This window comes from Fringilla coelebs (assembly GCF_963513975.1).
Source record: "Fringilla coelebs genome assembly, chromosome: 24".
NCBI classification, from domain to species: Eukaryota; Metazoa; Chordata; class Aves; order Passeriformes; family Fringillidae; genus Fringilla; species Fringilla coelebs.
This window is the reverse complement of record NC_140050.1, coordinates 6,638,519-6,660,190: the sequence shown is the minus strand read 5'-3', so window position 1 is coordinate 6,660,190 and position 21,672 is coordinate 6,638,519. Positions and strand designations below refer to the sequence as shown.

The following is a 21,672-nucleotide window of genomic DNA, read 5'->3' as shown; positions in this document are numbered from 1 at the left end:
AACAGGCAGAAAGGAGCACAATTCCTGGGATCTTCCTGGGATGTGTGGGATCAGGGAACATGCAGAAAGGAGCACAATTCCTGGGATCTGTGGGATCAGGGAACACAGAGGAAGGAGCACCATTCCTGGGATCTGTGGGGAACCCCCCACTTCCCAGAGGCAGCAAAGCCCCTTTGAACACCCCTCAGCTGCAGGAATTGCATTCCTGCCCTGCCACTGTTGCAGCTGAATCCCCCTGAGCAGCTGGAAGGTTGGCAGAGCATTCCCAAAGCTCCAGAAGTTGCCAGGTCCCACAAGGAGCTGCTGGGTCAGAGCAGGGCCCCAAAGCTCTGCAGGAATAACTCCCAAAGGAGCATCCAAACCACAGCTGCAGCTCTGAGATCTCCCCAAACTGGAATTACCAGCTTCAGCCTCTCCACCTGACTGCAAACAGACCCTCAGAAAGAGCCTGGGTACACCCCAGCATCTACTCCATAAAATTTCATTTCTTTGCCATCTGGAAGGAGAATTTGCTCCCATCCATGCCCAGCTCCTGCTGTATTCCCTGGGAATGATGGAGAAACAAAGCCCTCAAAGCTCTGCTCTGGGATGCCAACATGAATAAAACCATCCAGACCCCAGTGGTTTTTGTCAGTCCTCCACATACCATAAGATTATTTCAGAAGTCATGAGATTAAACCAGAAAAACCCCAAAACTCATCCCCAGAGCTCCCACAGGATATTTGGCTTTTATTATCACAGCATTCTGCTCATCCTTTAGTTTCCCCAGGCTAGAGGAGAGCAAGAAACCCTAAAGAGGGCTTTGGAAGAGGCTCTGGAAGCTCACAGAGGTGGTGGCAACACACAAACAGCTCCTCACACTTAAATATTCCAGGTCTGGCACGTGGAAGCTGAGGAGAGAATAGGAAGAACAAGAAAGTGCCAATAAAATATGGAAGAATTGAATGTTAAATGAATGATTTTATCAGGGCTGCTTGAAGCTGGCAAAAGGTTTTGCACACCTTTAGAGGTGGGATGGGATGTTCCTACCCAGCATCACAAAGGACACTGGAAATACTCAGGTCAAGGAGCCAGCTGGAAGCCTCCCTGTTTCTTCAGGGAAACACAGATAATTAAAGAAGACATCATTTTGGGAAGTTCTGTCATGTATTTACTGGAATTTATACTGCAGGCTGTGTTCTAAGGAAAATATTTGCCTCAACTTAGCATTGAGGTGTTTGTCTGTTTTGTTGGATGTTCAGAGCCACCAATGCCCTGAAAATTTCCCCTTATTTGTGTTGGAACAAGGGGATTATTTTCAGAATTTAAAGCTTCTTACAAACAGTAAAAATTAGCAGCAAGAATTCCATTAAATATACAGAGAAACTATGAAATCCTGCTAACCAGTGCTGGCATTATGGGATGTTTCCAACCAGCAAATCCAGGTAAAAGCAGTGCCCAGGTAAAGCTGCTGCACCTCAGGAAGCACTTACAAAAATGGGGAAATTGTTTCAAAAGCACAAATTTCAGACTCTGCAATGCCCCAAACTCCAGGTTCCTCTTTAATTCTTTGGTTATGACTGGTTTATGTTTCTTCAGCCCACACAGCAAGGTCCAAACACAGGCAAGGCTCCCTCCCCTGCTTCCTCTGGCTTCCCAGCACAACTGGGCCAAGGATGGGATGAAAAGCTCCCAAATCCAGGAGGATCCTCTGCTTGAGCACACCTGGAAACATCTGCAGAGCCACCCAGATTCCACTTTCCATTATATTTTTATTTTAAACACCCCCCAAGAGCTTGCAAAGCAGAGTCCAAAGGCAGAGCAGATCCACCCTGGCCCAGGAGACACCTCTGAGGCCCTGAGTTCATTAACAGCAAGAAATACAAATCCCAGGGGAAAGGAACAGCCTGGAACAGACCCAGGGCCCCCAGAGAGGCTGGGTGAGGTTTGCTGGCAGCCAATTAGCCCAAGCTGGCCCAGGAGAGAGCCACTGAGGCTGCTCCCAGGACATTCCACTATTCCAAGGCTTGTATTTATTTACCTCCTCCCAGAAACTCAGCAGCCAAAAAAGCCTCCTGAATATTCCTTTTTTTTTTTTTCATGTCCCATCTATTACTTATGGAATTAAAACACAGTCTCCCTGCAACACAATTTCCATCTGCAATTTGAGGCCTCTCAAAGATTCTGTTTGAAGTTGAGCACAGATGGGATGGAGTCTGCTGTGACTCCAAAATTACAGTTTTGCTATTCAAATCCGACATTCTCATGGAAAGAGCCTTGGAAATGCCATGTAAATCCACCACTGTTTGAGGCTTTCCACTCCAGAGAGGTGCCCAGGTGAGCTGTGGGGATGCTGCTGGAGGATTCAGGATTCACCCACGTCCTTCCAGGGAGGCTGATGGGATCCTGCCAACCCCAGGGAGTTCCTCAGGCTGCAATCCCCAAATTCCCCATGGACACCTCTGCTCACTCCTCCTCTCCAAGATAATCCCATTTATCACCTCTCACAGACCCCCCTCATTTTCCTCTCCCCAACATTTAAAAGAATTTATTTTGGGCAGAAGTGAACACTCCGGTTTTTAACACAAATAATTATTAAAAAGGTGCTTTTGATGAAGGTTTAAGGGCTGGACTCTCACCAATTACTCTAAACTGCAGTTTGTATTTATTATTTATCATTTGCCTAATAGGCATTAATGGACACATTATCACCATAATATTAAAGCACCTACAAATCCTGCCCAGAAGTACAAGCAGCAATAAAATGCTCAAAAGCTTTTATGTCAGCCAAAATGCTAGGCTGTATGTTTGAAAGTTTTTAATTGCTAAACTGCAAAAGGCACACTGGCTTCTTTAGTTACAATTGCATCATTTAAAGTGGGCTGTTACAGCACAAATGTTGCTTCCTCAGTAGTTTAATTTTCCAGGGTTAAAAATCCGAGTGTGTTTCTATAAGATTGAAAAGAAAGGAGTTTAAAGTGTCAGCTCAAAAAACTCCTCAGCTTGATTTGCTGAAATTCATGGTTATGTTAAAGAATTTTACCTTTCCCAGCTCCTTAAACTTACAGAATTTCCTTCACCATTCCCAGCTCCAAAATTAGAGTTTCACCATTCCCAGCTCCAAAGTTACAGTTTCACCATTCTCATCTCCAAAATTACAGAGTTTCACCACTCTCAGCTCCTCAGAGTTACAGAATTTCACCATTCCAATAAAATTACCAACTTTACCAGGAAGCATCACCAGCAGGCTTTGACATCAGCACACACTGAGCATCTCAGCTGCCATCCCACATGAAATGCAGAAAAACTCTACCTTTGTGCAAAGTTTAGAGAGGAAGACACATGATTAAGTTCAAAACCAAACTGTAGCCTAATGGAAATGCTTTGTCCTGCCCTGTACAGCAGAAAGCCAGGCCCTAAATGGACAATAGGCTGTATCAGCAAAGCAGAGAGCAATTAAACTCCACTGTCATCAAGATGTCACCCCACAGGCACGAGAGCTGAGCCAGCCGTGCAGCCTGTTCTCTCTCGCATGCCTGGAGCTTCTGATCTCAGCTAATCCAGGTTAAAAAGCTCCTCCTGAATAAAATGCAGTGTGTTTGTTGGGTCCCTGCTGCAGGATTCAGCTGGGGACTCCAACTGAGCCGAGCTGGGCATGGCTGAGGCACTGCAGCTCCTGCTCGGGCAGGAATTGGGGGAAGGAGATGGAATTGGGGTACAGGAACCCCATGGCTCCCCAAATACCCACCCCAAAACCTCAGGACAGGGGATGGAGGTGGAGGTGATAGGCTGCAGCACAGGGTGATTCCTGCCAGATTCCCACTGGAATTTCATGGAATTACAGAATGGTCTGGGTTGGCAGGGACCTTAAACCCCATCCAGACCCACCCCCAGCCATGGGCAGGGACACTGCCACTATCCCAGCTTGTTCAAGCCCAGCAAAACTTTTTTTTTAATTTCAATTTGGTAACTCCAAGTAAAACTTTCCAGTGCTTCAAAGCAATCTTCTGCTTCCTAGCACATCATTAAGTGATGATTTTTCTGTATTTGCAAAAAAAAACCCTCCCAAAGAACAGACACAGCCTGATGCTCTGGTCATCCTCAGCAACCTTGGGAAAGGTGGGTTTAGGAAGGGAATTCCAGCTCCTCACACAGCCCAAAAACTCCTGGGACAAAGCACACTGCTGCTGACCATGGAGGCAGGATGTCTGGGCAGCACAAGGTGCAGCAGTTTTCCACCAGGAAGGAAAGCTGGGCACAGAGGCAATTTAGGCAATGCCTTTCAGGAAGAAAATTAAAAGGAGGCTCAAATCCTTGGAGAAATAATTAAAGTCTTGTGAATTGGTATGGAGTCTGCTCAGCCCACTGTGGAGCAGGAGACTTTGTTTGGCTGGAGCAGAGCCTGGCTCTGGCAAACAGAGCAGCTCCATCCCTGGGCTGAGCCCTTCCCCAGAGCAGGAACCACCAAAAGCCTTCCTGCAATCCCAAATTTCCATGGCACTGCAGATACAAGAACTGAGGAACTCTTTCAGGAGCACACACACAGACAGGGATTTGCTCTGCAATAAATAAAAACACAGAGAGAGAAATGGCTGCAAGGAGGAAATGCTGTCTCCAAAGACAATTCCAGCTTGTTGATGCAGAGGACACTAAAGAGTTAAATCCACCTGTCTGCAGGGAAAGAGGACAAGAAGGTACAGGTTCATTTCAAGAGTTACAACATTTTTATTCCAGACACAGCTGCCTTTGGAATGGCCAGTCAGATCCACTGCTGCTTCCTGGACACCCAGCTCCACTGCTGGATGGGATCTGGGGGCTCTGTCTGGCTGAAGATGGAAAACAGAGAAAACCACCCCAAAACCAGAGAGGACTCCAAATGCAGCCCCAAAAACGAGAAGGCTTCAAACCCACCCCAAAAGCAGAGCGGTCTGAGGTCGGGGGGAAGGTGGATGGCAAGAAAGGGGAAAAGATCAAAGAGGGTTTGTGGCACCACGGGCTCCCAATTAACTCAGCCAGGGCTGCAGATCTCAGAGCAGAGGCAGGACTTGGCCTCCTCTGGGAATCCAGCTTGGGAGAGACTCTGGGCACGTTTCCCAACGGGACAGTTCTCCTTTTTTTAACTTTGTGTTTTCCCTCTTTGCCTCTGCACTGAGTTAAGGCAGACCTGCTCATTAAGGAGAGCAATAATCATAAAGTCTCATCAGCAGGCTGCCACAAGGGCTGTAATGATGATTATCTGCAGTTTAATCTGACAAACTCCCACCAATCCCACTATTAACAAGATGGGGCTGCTCAGGGAGGCTTTGTCTGAGGACCAGGAGCCAACTCCCACGACTTCCAAAGGCTTAGGGAGGAAAAGTTTTTGGAAGGAAAAAAGCTCCTTTGCATCCCTGTGCAGCTTCCAGTGTTTAGAACTGATCAAAGCAGAAAAAATCAATTTAAAATGTCTATAATGAAAGAATTACTAAGTCACAGAACACAGTGCCCATTTTTTAGTGTAATAACCCAGGAGTTTCCTTCCTGCATGTAAAAAAATCCTCCCAGTTTTGATACAATTACTGCATCTCCCTGAAAAGGAAGTTTCATTTTGTGTGAGTGGATTTTCTGCATCCGTTACTCCCTCCAGGAGGGTGTTCCAGACCCTCCCTGACACTGAGAACCAGCAGCCCTCAAAGCTATTTTCATTTCATTACTCAGTGCTGCATTCTTGAGTCAGAACTGTCCATTCCAACACCTTTACCTTTATTTCAGTCTTGTCCTGTTCTTCTCGAGACAGAGGTTCAAGGATCCCTTTCCCTTTTCCCCAAGCACATCAGAAATCAGCAAAAATTCTGCACTAACTCTTCTTTTTATCACCCTTTTTCCTGAAGGGATTTTTCTCCTCTAACTCCAACTAAGAGCAATAAAAGGTAAAAGACAAGTTGCAACAACATTTCCCAAAGCTCTCCTCCAAAGATAATGCTGTGCTGGCAAATTCATTGCTAAAAAAAAAATAAATAAAAATAATCAAGTACAAACCTAGAAATAAGTCCTATTGTTTTATGACTTGCAACTAATTTGAGGAAGAGTTAAATGAACAAATCCCAATGCTCATCCCTTATTAGAAGTAGCAAATCTAGGGTAGGTTGCTTATACAGGAAAGAAGAAGTGGCTGAAGTGAAATTAATTTTGCATTTAAGTCTGCTCACATGGCCTGAGTGTGTCCCTCTCTTGCAGAGCTGCACTGCCTGGCTTTTACAGTTACAGTAAATTAAAGACAGGGTAGGAAAAAGGAAGGTAAATATTGGTATTTCTAAAGTGCAGGCAAAGGAAAGCAAACCTTTAGATTTGTTTTTCAAATACATGGATTTGCTTTGAAGCACTGTTTTCAACAAAAAAACATTATTGCAGAATGAAGCTTCCTGTTCTGCCTCCCTATACTGGAAGTACTAAAATATGATGGTAAATATGATGGTAAATTAAATATGATGGTAAATATGATGGTAAATATGATGGTAAATATGATGGTAAATATGATGGTAAATATGATGGTAAATTAAATATGATGGTAAATATGATGGTAAATTAAATATGATGGCAAATATGATGGTAAATATGATGGTAAATATGATGGCAAATGTTCCTCTAAGAGAAGTCCAGCTGTATCTGCACACATCTGCATGGCAAGACAACTCAGAGACCTCAGTTTGGCAAGAATCTCTTGCATGCAACACTGCTTGTTTTTGCAGCAGGGTTTTATTGGAGTTATCAGATGATCCTGTTAAATTGAGAAAGGACAGAGGGGAAGAAAACAGCACCACAACAACAAAACTGGCAGAAGGAAAGTGAATCATTCAAAATTCCCAACTCTGCTAAAGGTGACCAGCAGGGCTGGTTTTCCCTGGAGGGTTCACTCGTTAGGAGCCAAGAATTCAGGGGGGTTAGATGTTCTCAGATTAATATTTTAAGAGTCATTCCTGTTAAACAAAACACCTTGAATGAAGCCTTCTGTGCTGTCTCTGGCAGAAGAGGGAAGTTTGCTGATTTCAGGGTGCTGGAGATGTGGCCACCTCTGCAACAACCCCAAAAACCTTGTGGAAATCACAAGAAAAACAAATTTCCATCACACAAATCCCTTGGCTCGCTGCTGTCCCTCTTGGAGACGAAACCTTTCCCTGATTTTAGCCTTTCTGAAGCAATGCAGCAATCCAGTTTGGGGCTCAGAGGGTAAAATAATTCCAAGCCTTTCCAGGACCAGCTGCATCAAATGTATCTACTACAAGTATTTTGCTTTCTGCACTGTACAAAACTCCCAGTGCCAGAAGAAAACGTTTCCCAAATTAAGAGGGGAAAGTGTGTCACGATAGCACATCTTACCTCCCCCTCATCCCCAGCATGGATAAATAAAGCTCCCAGAACTGATTAAGACACCCAAGCTCCTCCATGCGAGGCTGACGGCCACACAAGGGATGGGAAGTGACTACAGAGCAAAATTTGGGGTTTGTTCCACTGGCCCCTCCACAAGTTTTCCTTAAATAAAGCATTTCAGCCCTGGTTCAAACTCCCCCCAGCTGTCCAACACAGGTGATGCTTCCCAGATGGAAAGAGCTGGATCAAACTGGTACCTGCAAACCAGGGATCCTCAAATCCTAGGAAAATCATGGACTCACTCAACACCCTGAGTTGGAAGGGATTCCCCTCAAGGAATATCAAAGTCCAGCTCCTGGCCCTGCACAGACAGCCCAACAATCCCACCCTGGGCCTGGATGGGGATCCTTGAAAACCACCACAGAGCAGCAGGAGACACGTGAAGGAAGAAAATTAAAGAATATTTAGAACAGCTCAATAAACAACTTGGAAAAAAATTTTTCAGAGACAACAGCTCAGTCACAATTTTAAAACCACAACCTTTAAGTTAGACTGAAAAGTAAGGATTCATTTAAATCCCATTTATGCTGGAATGCCCAAGGATTCCAACACTGGCTGGCTCCAAGTCTGCCTAAGAGAAAGGAAGAGGGATAACTCTTGAATTACACCAGGTGGATTTCACTGAACACTGAGGCACCTCAGCTCAGCCTTCAAGCACCATTCCAAGAATAGTTTTATAAAAATGCTGAATGGATCCAGTCAGCTACAACTGAGTTAAAAATAAATCTCTTCAATGCCTTCCAATATACCTGCATTGCTGTGTTCTTGGGCAACCTGTGGGTTTCCAATTATTATTATTGTTTTTAAGCTGGTTTTCTTTTTTTTCACCCATCAGGTTTAAAAAGCTACACAGGCACAAAGAGAAGCTGGCTAAATACAGCTCCAAAACTGCCAGCAAATGTAAACTTAAGAGAGATCTGGTGGAAAAATCTGTCAGTTTGGCATCTGCAGCATTATATGGAACAAAAAAAGGTAATTCACCTTTTCAGCCCCAATCAAGGTAACATGGCTGTCATTTGGAGCAGTTTTACTGTGTCAGGCTGCTCACGCAGAGCGAGCTGAGACACTTAATACGTGAAAATTAAAGCAAGAGATTAAACACAGCAACACTGGGTTACAACTTATAAAACAGGAATAGTGAAATATCAGAAGCTGACGGTTGTTTCTGACCTAGTTTTCACTGGAGAACAGTCAAAGAGCTGAAAAGACTGAGGCGAGGCTGAAGGTGCTGAAATTCCAGTAGTGCTGGGGAACAGGATTAGAGGAAAAGCCTTCAGACATTCAAAGGACTGAGGGAGCGTCACAGGGAGGTTCAAGAGCTTGGCTTCAGTGACATCCTGGGGAGCAGGAGGGACAGGAGGGCTTCAGCCAGCTGGGGATGGAGCCAGAGGTGTTGCAGGACCTCCTCAGTGGGGCAGCAGGAGGCCAAGTTGAGGAGGAGAGAAAACCTCAAACGCAGGAAAGAATCATTTTTAAAACATCGTGCCTGGATTTCAGGAGGTATTTTCGTTGCTTTTCTTCTGAGAACACAAACATGCTGTCAAACACCTGGGCTCATTTGAATAACAAGAGAAAAAATTAAACCCCTTTATGCAAGAGAACTGCAAGTACCCGGGAGAGATCCGGGGAGGGGGGGCTGCTGCCAGGAAAGCCAGGTGATCCCATCCCTGTAAGCTGTTCACATGTCTCCCTCTCTTCTGCAGCTCCAAATTTATTTCCACCAGGCAGCTCCACGCTGGTTTTAAGCCTCATTAAGGAGCAGTATGTTGCCGGGCTGACATGTCAGATTTTTACATGACCTTTGTACCAACAACAGCGTTACCAAGCTGCTAAGAACAGGGGGACCAAAAAACAACAAAAAAACCCCCAAAACACAAAAAAACCCCCAAACAAGTGGTTTTCCATGATTAGAAGAGGTACCTCGTGGCTGTTTGCATTTATCTGAGTTCCAAAAAACCTCCCACCTGTCAGGAAAACGAGCCATAACAAAAAAAAAAAAAAAAAAGGGCAATTCTCTCTGAAGGGCAACTGTGACGGCATCAGCACTGCTGGCCATTCTTAACGTGGGACTTATCACACAAGGTAAACAGGAGTGACTATCAGTTAATGAACAACACAACCCCGAGGCTGAATTTTAAAGAGCATTTTCTCCACTGCAATCTTTTAATGAAAATACAGCAGTTCAAACCCACCGAATTTGCTTACGAAAGTCTAATTTATTTTAGGACATATTAAGACACCAGGGCTGATTCACTTGCCTATGTGCTCATAAGGTGGCTTAAATGAGCTGCTGAAACATCAGAACGATCTTTATCTTCCACAGGGCTTCACTCCTTTTCTTGCAAGAGGAAAATATAGAAAGACAATTGAGAGATCAGATTGACGAACCCGTTCAACCATCCCGGAACAGATCTCGCCTCACACTGCTGAGCCCAGGAAAACAAGCCTGGACCAGCCCTGCTTTCCTTGTGCCCAGCTATATCCTATTGACACTCAGAGGGAAGAGTAATTACTAGTCTGAGAAAGTTCTGCTGAAGATGATCTTCAGATGTTCCTCACGGAGTCACAGACAGCGCTGCTGCAAGAGGCTGTGATAAAGCAAAGTCCGAGGCTGGATCCTGAAGGAATCCTGGACAAATCCCAGCAGCAACACCCCAGGAGCCAGAGCAACCTCAAAAGCTAAAGCAAGATGCTCAGACACAGATTCTTTTGGCCTCCAGGCAAACAGAGGTGCTCCAATGCCAACCAGGACAGAGGGAACACAACCTGACAGACACCTGGAATTCAGCAGGGGTGTCACCCAAACTTCCTGCCTCCTCCACAGGGGACAAAGCAATAAAGCACTCAAATATTCCAGGTTTTTTCCTATCACTGAGGGAAGCTGCCCAAGAAAAATCCTGAACATACTGAGCAAGAGAACCTCTCTACATTTCCTACCCTGACAGACCCTTGTATTACATACCCTCTGCTAACAGCCTCCTCCAGCTTGCAGGGATGCTTTCTCCAGGAGAAAAGTGAAGGCAGCTGCCTGAAGAAGTTAAATTAGGTGCTGCCTTTACCTCAGCAAGAAGCACAGAACCTGCACTGTTTCAGCTCCCTCTGTATTTGCACTGCCAGGCTGGTCAGTAACAAACCTGCTCCAAAAATAAAGCGACAAACAGTAAAAGAAAGAACACACTCTTCTCAACTGGCAAAAATCTACCTAAAAAATAAGTCAGATGTTTCTTTGCTCTCCGCAAGGACACCTGAGAAAGTTCAGGTTACAACGAATTCCAAAAATAAACATGAAAAATTTTCAGATAAGAAGAGGAAAAACATACCAGGGCTGCTGACCAAACAGGGAGCGACCACAGTGCCACGAAAAGACTGCCCAGGTCTGAGCCCAAAAACCCTCAGAGAATTCAGACATTCAGACAGAGAATCTCTCTTGCCTGACAGAGGCAGCTCAGCCAATTCACACATGCAAAAGAAGTGGTGTGGCCACTGAGCACTTAATTGTCTGACCAGAATTTTTGGTCTAAATTTAACAATCCAGGCAAGTCATAGTTAGCTGGAGCGTTTTGCTCTCTTAACCCATCTGAGTTAGGGTAAATGTGTTTCTTCCTGCTGTCAGCGTCAGTAAATTTAGTCTTAATGACAAGTAAAAGGTCTTTAGATGCAGTTAAATGGCTTTAATTGTATGAGAGAGCTCCAACTTGCAGCCCAATGTAGGCAGCACCCACATTAGGTACAGCTCCAAATGCTTGCAGGAAGGTTGTGGAAACATGCCTGGAACTATAACATCAAACCTTCCAGGTAATAAATCTATTTCTTCTCCTCCTTCACGTTAAGAAGCCCCAAAGTGCTCTAGATTTTAATGCATTAAGAACAAAGTCCGTAATTCATGAGCAGAAAAATGTTTGCTGTTGGTTTTAATCACCACCACGTTCCACGTCAAGCCCAGCGCCCGTTCCAAACAGACCCAAGATATCCCATTTACGTCCCTAAAGGTTAAATATGTTTTACTTTATCCATGACTGCCTCCCTCTTCCCATTTCCACATTTGCAAAGATTAAACACGGAGCCGCTTCCTGAGCGGAGCTGGGTGTTTTGGGACTCTCCACCAGCTCCAAGACTCCAGGCTGGGAGAACTGGTTTGTGACAACGCTCCTCTGGAAAAGCACCCTTTATTTCTGGAATAAAAACAAGGATTGGCAGCTGTGACATGTGTCAGGAACACGGGAGCTTTCAGATGCTTAGCCACCTCAGGGGCATTAGGGAATGAAGACCTGAAGGAGGCAGGAAGCATTTGGGATTTGCAGCAGGAACAGCAGCAGCAGCTCCCCACAAAAGGCTCAGATAACCAAAGGTTCTTTTCAGTCTTGATTAAACGAGAGAAGGAAGCAGAGCTCGGTGGCCAGGACCACCAGGCTGCCATCAAAACACAGCTGCCCTGCAAGGACACGGGCTGGGAACGGCGAGCAAGGTCACAGCCACGGGTGTCACTGAAAGCACTTTTCAAAAGAAATTGGTCACAGAGCTCCTACGCACTTCTTAAGGGACTATTTATGGGAGCAGAAGTTGTTCTTAATTCTGCAAGAAGCAGAAGCAGAGGTCACCATTGGGGCTCCGGCAGCTCTGAGGGCTGAACATCCCTGGCAGGGGGAACAGGTGCTGCCAGGCTTTTCAAAAATCTATTTTAATGCCACAGGAACTCTCCTTTCAGAGCAAAGTCCTGCTCAGCACGGTCTGCAGTCAGCAGGATCTGCCTCAGACGCTGCCGAAGGAAATGAAGACACCCTGTGACAGAGGCTCCGACCTTCCCAGCTCCGTCACTTTACAGCAGTTTCACTCTGAATCACGAATTTCCGCCTCTGTTTGGGGGCGGCTGGAGCCCCACAAAAGTCAGGGAGTTAATGAGCTGCTGTCACCTAATCAGGGCGGCCACACCGTGTCCCTCTGGCAAGTGGCAGACGCACAGGGAGCACTTCAAAGGCTCTGAAACTCTCCCTGGGAGCGAGGGCTGCTCCCTTCCCCAGCATCCTGGTGGCAAGGTGAGCCCAGCCAGAGCCGGCTCGCTGGCCTTATAAGGCTTCCAAGGCACAATTTCCGCTTGCCCAAGCTCAGGCAGGGTGGAAAAATTTGCTTCCTTGCTACTCCGCCCATGCCGGGCTCCAAAAAGCATCCACTGAATGCTGGATGGGGAAGGAATGGAAGAATTTACACTGCCCAGCTCGCTGGAAGAGGGGAAGCCACGGCTTTGGCAGCACCCAGGGTCACCTCAAACACCGGGGAGGCAGAGGGAGCCCGAGGTGCAGGCAGGGGTGCACAGAGAAGTTGGAACCACTGCTTTTATTCTCTGCATTCCCTGGGAAAAATCCTGATTTTTCTTGCAATTCAGCTGCACTTAAGCCTTTCACATTTGATGGCAGCAAGCTCTACAGGTTAACAAGCAGTTGGGAACATTATTTCCTTTCACTGATTTAGCCATAATACACTTTATTATCTACCAGGAGCACAGAAAGCAGCCTTGGCTCAGGGTTCCACACTGTTTTCTGCACAAGTCAGTATCACTATGAACAATTCTGAAGCCAGTTGTACCTCCTGGTCACAGTGAGGTCCGTGTTATCCAGGTTTGGTGTCATTATCAACTTCTCTGAGCATCACAAACAGACCAACCCTGCGATTCACTAAACAAACACAGCCACATCCATCACCATCAATATCCACAAGTGCTGGCAAAAAAAGAAGCCTAGCGCACGCAGGCAATTTAAAAGCTGCTTAATTTTCAATAAATGCTCTCCTTCTGTGGATTATAAAGTTGTTTTTTACTAAAAACGTCTGCACAGCCACTTTTTCCCGAGCTTTGCTGGTCTGTATCAAGATCATCCCTTTCTTCACAGCAGATTTCTCTCAGTGCAAGGAGCAGGCAGAGATTTATCTGCAGCCATCAGTGGTTTGTCCTCTCTCACCTGCTGGTCACCAAATGGCAGAACCCAGCTCATCCACACACAGATTTTTCTCAAAAGACACAAAAATGATGGCAAAGGAGCTTCTAAAACCAAGTTCTACCCATTCCCTTGTTGCCTTCTTTTTTTGGGGACTGGGAAAGGCAGAAACACAGCCCGTTTGATTTTCTCATAGAAACCAGGAGCCAAAACCAACTGAAATCAGCGCCGGAGCTGGAAAGGTACAACAAAACTCACACAAACATAAAGTCTAGACACTGAAATGTGGAAATATGATTCAAATAACCACAACTGGCACGTAACACACTGATTGCAGCCCATCGCAGAATGGGCCTCAGTGGGGAGGAATATAGAAGGAAGATTAAATTAGTTCTTCCACCTCAGTTGTAGAAAATATGGATCCTGTGGGCACAGTGATATGGATTGAGCCGGAGTTTCTTCCGTCCTGCTGGGATTTTTGTTAGGATTTTAAGTAACACACATCTGCTCTTGCTAAGGAACAACAATCAGCTTAAACTGTCATATAGAATCACAGAATAGTTTGGGTTAGAGAAAAAAAAAATCACTAAATCCAGTGTATTCCACCCCATGACACCTTCCTCTATCCCAGGTTGCTCCAAGCTGGCCTGGGACACTTCCAGGGCTGGGGCAGCTCCTCCAGACCTGTTCCTGTCTCCCCATCACTGACCCCACATCAACCTGCCCCAGCTGCCACATGGCTGGACTCATATATGCTCAAAATACAGAGCCAAGTAACCAAGAGGATGTTTGTGCTGATGAAATCTAAATACTACGGAGATTTGGGCAATTGGTTGCTCTCAGGAAGTTCTGTGGCACCTGCTGAACTGCATCACGTGTGGACACGAACCTCAAGGACAAAGTCTGAGTCTAACATCAAACCCAACAGCCCAGAATGGAGCCCAAAAGGAGAAATATCTCAGCTTTCCACAAAAATTTGCACTGAAGTGTTCTCTCCTGCATAAAAGCCTGCACAGAGGGAGAGCAGAGGGTTAACCATGATCAGACTGGACCAGACCAGGGAAGACTCCAGGTGGGTGGAGGTGGGCAGCTCAGTCAAGCCCTGCTCACCAGAGCTGACCTCTTTTTGAGTTAAACAAATGCTGGTTTCTTTAAATTAGAAAAAGGCACTAATCCAATATAAAGAAAGGAGAGACTAAGCGCACAGAGCTGTGTTTTTTCTAGACTGCAATGCAAAAAGGATTGGATTTTGGGAAGTCTGCTCTCCCAGTGCAGAAAGAATACACACAGCACTCAGCAAACTGACTGCTGAGGGGTTTAGCACGCTCTTCAATATATAAATGCTTGAAAAAACCCCAAACCCCATCAAAATCCCCAGTCAGAAGCAACACCAGATTACCAGGATGTGCAAAAGTTGCCTTATGTACATGGGATGTTTCTAAGCAACACATGAGCTACTCCAGAAAACTCTTATCAGCAAATCCAACCTCCTTTCCTGGATAATTCATCTAGGTCAAGCTAAGGCACGTTGAACAGCAAAGCCCAGTTTTGGTGATGCCTCCTCTGTATCCACCCTGGATGAAATATTAGCACAGTTCAGGTTATCAGCATGTCTTTTCATGAGCATGAAGTTCACTGCAGATAATGGCTCCTCCAGAAACAGCATTAACCTTAATTATCCAGAGGTAACTCTAGCCCAACCTTCCTGCTGAGAGAGGACCGCTCTCCCCTCCCTCCCAACTTCTCCTTTCCCAAAAATCCAAACAAATCCGGGATATTACGGGACTGTGATGCCAAATGAGGGTACCCAGGCCAGGATCCCAGACACAGGGTATCCCTTCAAAGTCTACCTAAACCCGTGCAGCCACTCCATCCATTCAAACGCATTCTCCTGTGCATTAGCAGCAAAACCACTAAGTCAGCCAAAATGTATTCTTCTCCCATGGATTAGCTGGCACAAATTAGTAGGGGAGTGACGCATGCAGTCTGTCCCTTCCCATTTTTCAACATGCACAAACACCAGGGATTTGGAGACGCTTCACAAGTTTCTGCTTACAAGTTACAGGCAGAGTTTAAATGGCCTGAAACGTGCAAATCGTTCGGGAGATAACACGGCCATTTACCAAGGAGACCTCAAATGCTCCCTCCGACAAAAGCTCCCCTCCCTCCCTCCCTCGGCAGCGATAAAGGCGCTGCTGCCGTCCCAGCAGAGCCGGCACCAGCAAGGGAACTGTTTCAACAGCTAGCAGCCCTGTGCCAAGCTGCACCAGGACAGAAACCAACTGAACAGGACAGAGCACTTGACACGGGCTCAGAAAAGCCCTGATGTTGGAGATCACTCTGAGCTGACCAGCAGGAGCCACTCCAGGGTCCTTGGGAGACACATTGTTCTGAAGAGAGTTCTCCGCTTCAGAAAGAAGTTAAAAAGATGTTATAACAGCTTTTCTTTCTGCTGTTTAAGTGGAGTGAGAAATCAGAATATGCTGAAAAAGAGAAAGGGTTTAATTTTGCTGGGTAAGGAACACAATCACCACATCCAGCTGCCATTGATACAACTGATGAAATATCCCACTTGAATTAAAAAAAGAACAACCTAGCCCCATATAAATAACATAAAGGGTTAATCTTCTAGCTTGCTTCCCCCTGTATTGCCAGAGAACAAAAATTATTAATTCAAATTCAACCTCTCCAATTAATGGTAGGGTATGTTTTGCTGATAAAAAGCAGATCACGTTTGATTAAAAAAAAAAGAAAGCCCCATCAGTCACAAGGATTCTGTCACAAACTTTCTATTTTCCTTTGGCACATCACCAATTAGACCTAGCTCTTTAGTCTGCTACCACCAGTATAAAAAAAAAAGCATAATGGGTTTATAATTTGCCACCAAATCCCATAGCAACTGTACGTCACTTTAGATGTAAATTACAGACAATTCCTTCCAATGCCGTTTGAAAACTATAGAGATGAATCTATAATTTGAGCAGATCCAAATGCTATATGGTTGAGAGAAAAAGCTTCCCTAAATAATTGAAAGGAAACTGCCACGGGCCAAAGCGTTCCCCGTGCACAATGTTCAGCGTCTCTTTGTCCCCTTCCTTGCAATGGGAGGTGCCACACTCAGGTCAACGTGAAGAACACTGAGCAGGAGTTGAGCAGTTCAGGCTGTTCTGCAGATCCTGTCCCATTTTTGCTGATGAGCCGTACGTGTGCCATGAGCTTCCTCTCCAGCCTCCTGTGATTCACTCAGTCATGTCACCGACTCATGCTCCCGATGTCGTAAGAGCCTCAATTTTGACGGACTACAGCATCAGTGAATTAATAGGACAGGAAAAAACAGGTTACAGGGAAGGAGGAATGATGCAAAAAGCTCTGAGATAATTCAATGAATTTTGATTGGAAAGGCGGATTGTTCTTCTCCTCCTGACACCTGCAAGCAGCTTTCAATTCTCAAGTCAGCATGAATACGCATTACCCTAAAGACCCTGTAATGACAGCACAGCCTTCATTTTGTGTTTCGTGCTTTGAACACAGCAAGATGAAGGAATCTCCACAACCTGCTCCAAAAGCCAAGAATGGAAAGTTATTTCAATAAATAGCAACTCCAAGGGGTCGGGTTAACCCTCGCTTCCAAGGGATTGTTTCTCTCACGGTTGGTTTTAGAGCAGCACGGGGAAGATGATTTGGGAATCCACATCTATCAGACCACAGTCCCAAAATTCAGCTGGGTGAGCACAGGGACAACGTGCTTTGGTTCTCTCAGCTTAGTCCCCAATAAATATTTGTGCATCTGCCAAAGTTCACCAGCGAATCAACCGGTGGCTGCAGTTCAGAACACTCTGGGGTAGCAAGGGCAGAGAGGGACAACGGGAGCAGGACGTGCTGCTCAGCTCCATCACCAAGGGATGCTACAAACCTGCTTCAAACCCTCCTAAAACCACCAGGCAAGGCAGGACCAGGAGCAGAGTTCAGCCATTGTTAAGTCAACACACAAAGTGACAGGGAAAGGTGTGCAACTGCATCACGTCGCCTGTAACCAAAGAACCACCCCTCAACCACAGAGACAGGCTTATAGAAATACGTGGAAGTTGGGAAATTCCCAGGTAAGGGTTCCAGGAACAGCCCCAGCACTGTTTGTGTGGCATCAGCACCTTCACTGCAAGGCAGACAGAGCTACTGCCAAGGGACACTGGGCTCTGCCATGTGGCATCTGAATCAGGCAGGAAGATGGGGACTTACCCAGGATGCTGCTAAAAAAACAGATGTGAAAAATAAAGGATGAATGATAACTAAGGGTATGAGGTGAGGATGGTAAAATATCTCCTCACTGAGGACAGGAATGAAAGAGGAAAGCAAGGCACGGGCGTGAGGAGTTCCCTTCTACCTTGACAGGGGCAGGAACCAAGTCGGGGGGCACACAAGAAGTGATGGGAAAAGTCATAGAATCATCTAATCCCAGAATGGTTTGGGACAGAAAGACCTTGAAGACCACCCAGCTCCACGCCCTTGCCATGGGCAGGAACATTTTCCACCAGATGAGATTCCTCCAAGCCCCATCCAACCTGGCCTTGGCCATGCCCTGCCTTTTTGGGGGGAGTGGCAATGCCTAACCACGTACACACCCCCAAAAGGAAGGCAGCAAACTGCAGGCTGCTCTAGAATTACACTCCCCAGAGAACCCAGAGTTGTTTTAGGTGAGCACACCAGACTGGCTTCATTTCATCAGTGGACAAACCAACTTGGGACACGCTTCCCACTGCTCAGCCCTCTGAGCTCAGTAGCCAGAGCTCTCAGTTTCACAACTGTGGGGAAACAGTTTCAGGGGCAGCAAGTTTCACAAGGAGCAGTTGGGTGACATCTCACCATGTCCCCTGTGAAGCCAGTGCTAATTCTCTCTTTAAGGCTCCTATTTCTTTCAGGTGAGCTACCAAAAAACCCTTTGCAGGATCAGAAGCCAGCAGCCCTGTGAGCTGCAGCTCCATGTCCTCTGTACCTGACACCGGAACAACTTGCTGGAACATGAGTTGGGGATCAGCATCTCAGAATCACAGAATGGTTTCGGCTGGGATGGACCTTAAAGCTCAACCTGTTTTAACCCCTTCCATGAGCAGGGACAACTTCCACTAGACCAGGCTGCTCCAAACCCTATCCAGAATTTGGATCCCTGACCATTTTCTTCCCTAGGACGCAGACAATTCAGCAGAAGCACAGCTCAGCAGAGGCCCAACAAGACAAATATCTGTTTCTCCACAGCCCTGCTGCCTGATCCACACATGGTGCAGCTCCACACCAAGCCTGCAACTGCTCTGGCACCAGGGACACTCCAAACAAATGGCAGCTCGCCCGGCTGGGTGATCATTTTTGGATTATGTAATCCCAATACATTATTATTAGACCAAGAACAAACTCAAGCAAGGAACTGAAGACATTTCCCTGCCCGTGCTGGCAGAGGGACAGAGCCTTGTCGCAGGAACGGCACGGACGTGCTTCCCCGCTGCCCCAAACAGGTCAGACTGCACACGTTGGACTCCAGGTAACACAAAGAGCAGGATTGGATTCCAGGCCATTATCCATATTACACAACGCTGCCGTCAGTTCCACCACGTTTCAAACCAAACCCAGCACAAGGAGCCTGAGCAAATTTTTTCCACTGAGCTACTGCAGGCCAAAATTAAAGCAGAGCCAGAGTGGACAAACAGAAGCTGCAAAGGTGTGTTGGAGGTGGCTCCTGGCAGGGCCGGGCCCAGCGCTTCCGAGGAAGCCCAGACCTTCAGCAAGCTGGGGAAACTGTTTATAGAACCCATGCAGAATGAGCATATGTGTTTAATAGCCCACTAATTGTTGCGTTATTCACTACACAAACAAGCAGCTCTTCTGCCCTTATCCCTTCCTGCCCAGTTAATCACCAGGAGCCTCTGACTATTTCTCTTTTGGGTGGCGGTGAAGGAAGCAAAGTTCATTAGTGGCCGTTGGCCACCAAACAATCCTGAGCCCAGACTTCATTTAGAAAATAAACACCACTATTCATGTGTGACATGGACTCGGAATAGCTTCCCAAAATATTTAACCCAGCTGCCTGTAGTCTTCCTACTCTCTCCCTCCCCCAAAATAAAAGGCTTTCCCAATATATAGGAAAGAATTATTTGGATAACTTGTTTCATTTTTCAGAGAGAAAAAAGCTAATAATTCAGTCTACCCAAGTCACTTATTCCTCCTGACTTCTCATAATGCTGATAAACACTCATTAAAATATAAGTTGATAAATCCTGGTACAGTCATTACCTTCGTCCTCATACAGAGATTGCCCAATTCAGTGATGTGATGTAACCAACACCCTAAATTAAAAATAGTGTTGTGACAACATATGGTTTATCCTACAGAAGCTGGCAGGCAGGACGCTCCTAATGACAAACGGGTTTAGGCTCCCAGCTTCCCCCAGCAAGGTGAGGAGACAGAAATGCTCGTCGCAGGATCAGAGGCGGAAAGAAAAAATAAAATAAAAATAAAATTACACTAAAAAAATGACAGTTTTGAACCCCTCTCCGGTCCATCCCAACACCAGCTGCCGAGCTCTGCCATTATTCTCTATTTACATGACTAATAAGCGCTCTGGATGCATTTCAAGGAAACGGCACGGAAAAGACAATCTGGAAATTTCAAAATACAGTCTGAACGTGCCTCCCCCCCACTCCCGGGAGGGGAGCACCGAGCCGGCGGGGGATGTGAACAACCGGCGGTCCCGGGGAGGGGACAGCGATGGAGGGACCCCCCGAGCCCGGGATGGCAGCACCGGGGATGGACCCGCCGCCCCCCCCGGGCTCTGGAAACCCACGTCACGTTCACCGGGGAAACGGGGGGGGCACCGACGTCCCTTCGCCCCCCTCCCCAGACACTCACGGGGGCTGACGGCAGCTTCTCGTCACCTCCCGGGGGGGGCACCGGGGGACACCCCCGCACCGGGACCGCGGGGCCCCTGCCACCCAGCCGGGGAGCGGGGGGCACACCGGGGGTCCCCGCTCACCCACCGGGGCGGTGGCGCACGGGGGTCCCCCCAAGCAATCACCGGGGCGGGGAAGGGGAAGCACCGACACCTCCCGGTGCCCCCCGGGCACTCGGCGGAGGATCGCGACCCCTCCCCGGTCACTCACCGGGGGGCACAGAGGGACCCCGCAAACACTACCGGGGATGAGGAACGCACCGGGGTGCTCCGGGGCGTTACCGGGAGGGGCACCGCGGCTCCTCTCCGGTGTCCCGCAGGCACCTGGCACCAGGATCGCCCCCCCCATTCCCGGTTCCCCGGTCACTCACGGACGGGCGGGGGGGGAGGGGGGGGGCGGGAGCCTCCGCACCCCCTCAGCCCCCCACCAGCGAGTCCCCCCGGCCCAGCCACAGACCCCCTTCACGAGGAGCTCTCCCCTCTCACCTCCCCTCACATCCCCGCCGCTGCCGCCCGCAGGGCTCCGTCCGGGGGCCTCGTGGCGGCCGCCCGCTCGCCCTCGGCGGGGCCGTGCCCGCCGCCCCACGCCCGCCAGCCCCGTACCTTACAGGCCTGGTAGCTCTCGAAGGCGCGTAGGGCGCTCTCCGTGAGCTTGACGTGGAAGACGGAGACGCGGGTGCCGCGGCCGAGGCGGCCGCAGGACAGCCCGTACCCGCGCTCCGCCTGCAGCGCCGCCATCTTGGGACCGTCTCCCCCTCCGCGCCTGGGCCGCCGGGGCCGACCGCCACCGCCACGCCCCTCCTTATGAATTATTCATGATGCGCAGCTCCGCCGGCCACGCCCACGCCGGGCGCCTGTTGCTGGGGCGAGGAGGTGGGCAGCGGGCGCGCCGATTGGCTGGGTGATGCCGGGCGCCGCGTCGGATTGGGCCGTGGGGAGGGGAAGGCGGGGATATGTAAATAAGGGCGCGGGGCATGCTGGGGAGGGTGGTCTGGTGCAGCCGGGGAGCGCTGCGGGAGCGTGGGGAGGGGGCGGAGGGTGGGGGAACCCCCGGTGTGAACCCTCGGGAACGAACCCCCTGACCCACCCCGGGCTTTTAACCCTTGGCAAACCCTTGGCATCAGTTCCCCAGACATGAGCCCCCCGGGCATGAACCCTCTGGACCCTTAGGTGGGAGCCCCCCGGGCATGAACCCTCTGGACCCCCAGGTGGGAGCCCCCCGGGCATGAACCCTCTGGACCCTTAGGTGGGAGCCCCCCGGGCATGAACCCTCTGGACCCCCAGGTGGGAGCCCCCCGGGCATGAACCTTCTGGATCCCCTGGGCATGAGCCCCCCATGACACTCCATGGTGGGCACCCCCTGTACCCCCCCAGGTGTGAATCCCCCCGACATGAACCCCCCAACCCCGCAGACCTCCCCAGTCA

At 48.2% G+C, this 21,672-nt stretch overlaps 1 protein-coding gene across 1 annotated transcript in view; it reads right to left on the bottom strand.

Annotated features, from left to right (window-relative positions):
• The window catches only part of ELL (elongation factor for RNA polymerase II), a 53,245-nt gene extending 32,212 nt beyond the window's left edge, over positions 1–21,033 (bottom strand). Inside the window, exon 1 of the mRNA XM_084221238.1 lies at positions 20,851–21,033. Within this exon, the coding sequence (XP_084077364.1) occupies positions 20,851–20,985 (135 nt within the window). The 5' untranslated portion in view covers positions 20,986–21,033. The remainder of the gene's footprint in view (positions 1–20,850) is intronic.
• Between the last annotated feature and the right edge of the window lie 639 nt (positions 21,034–21,672).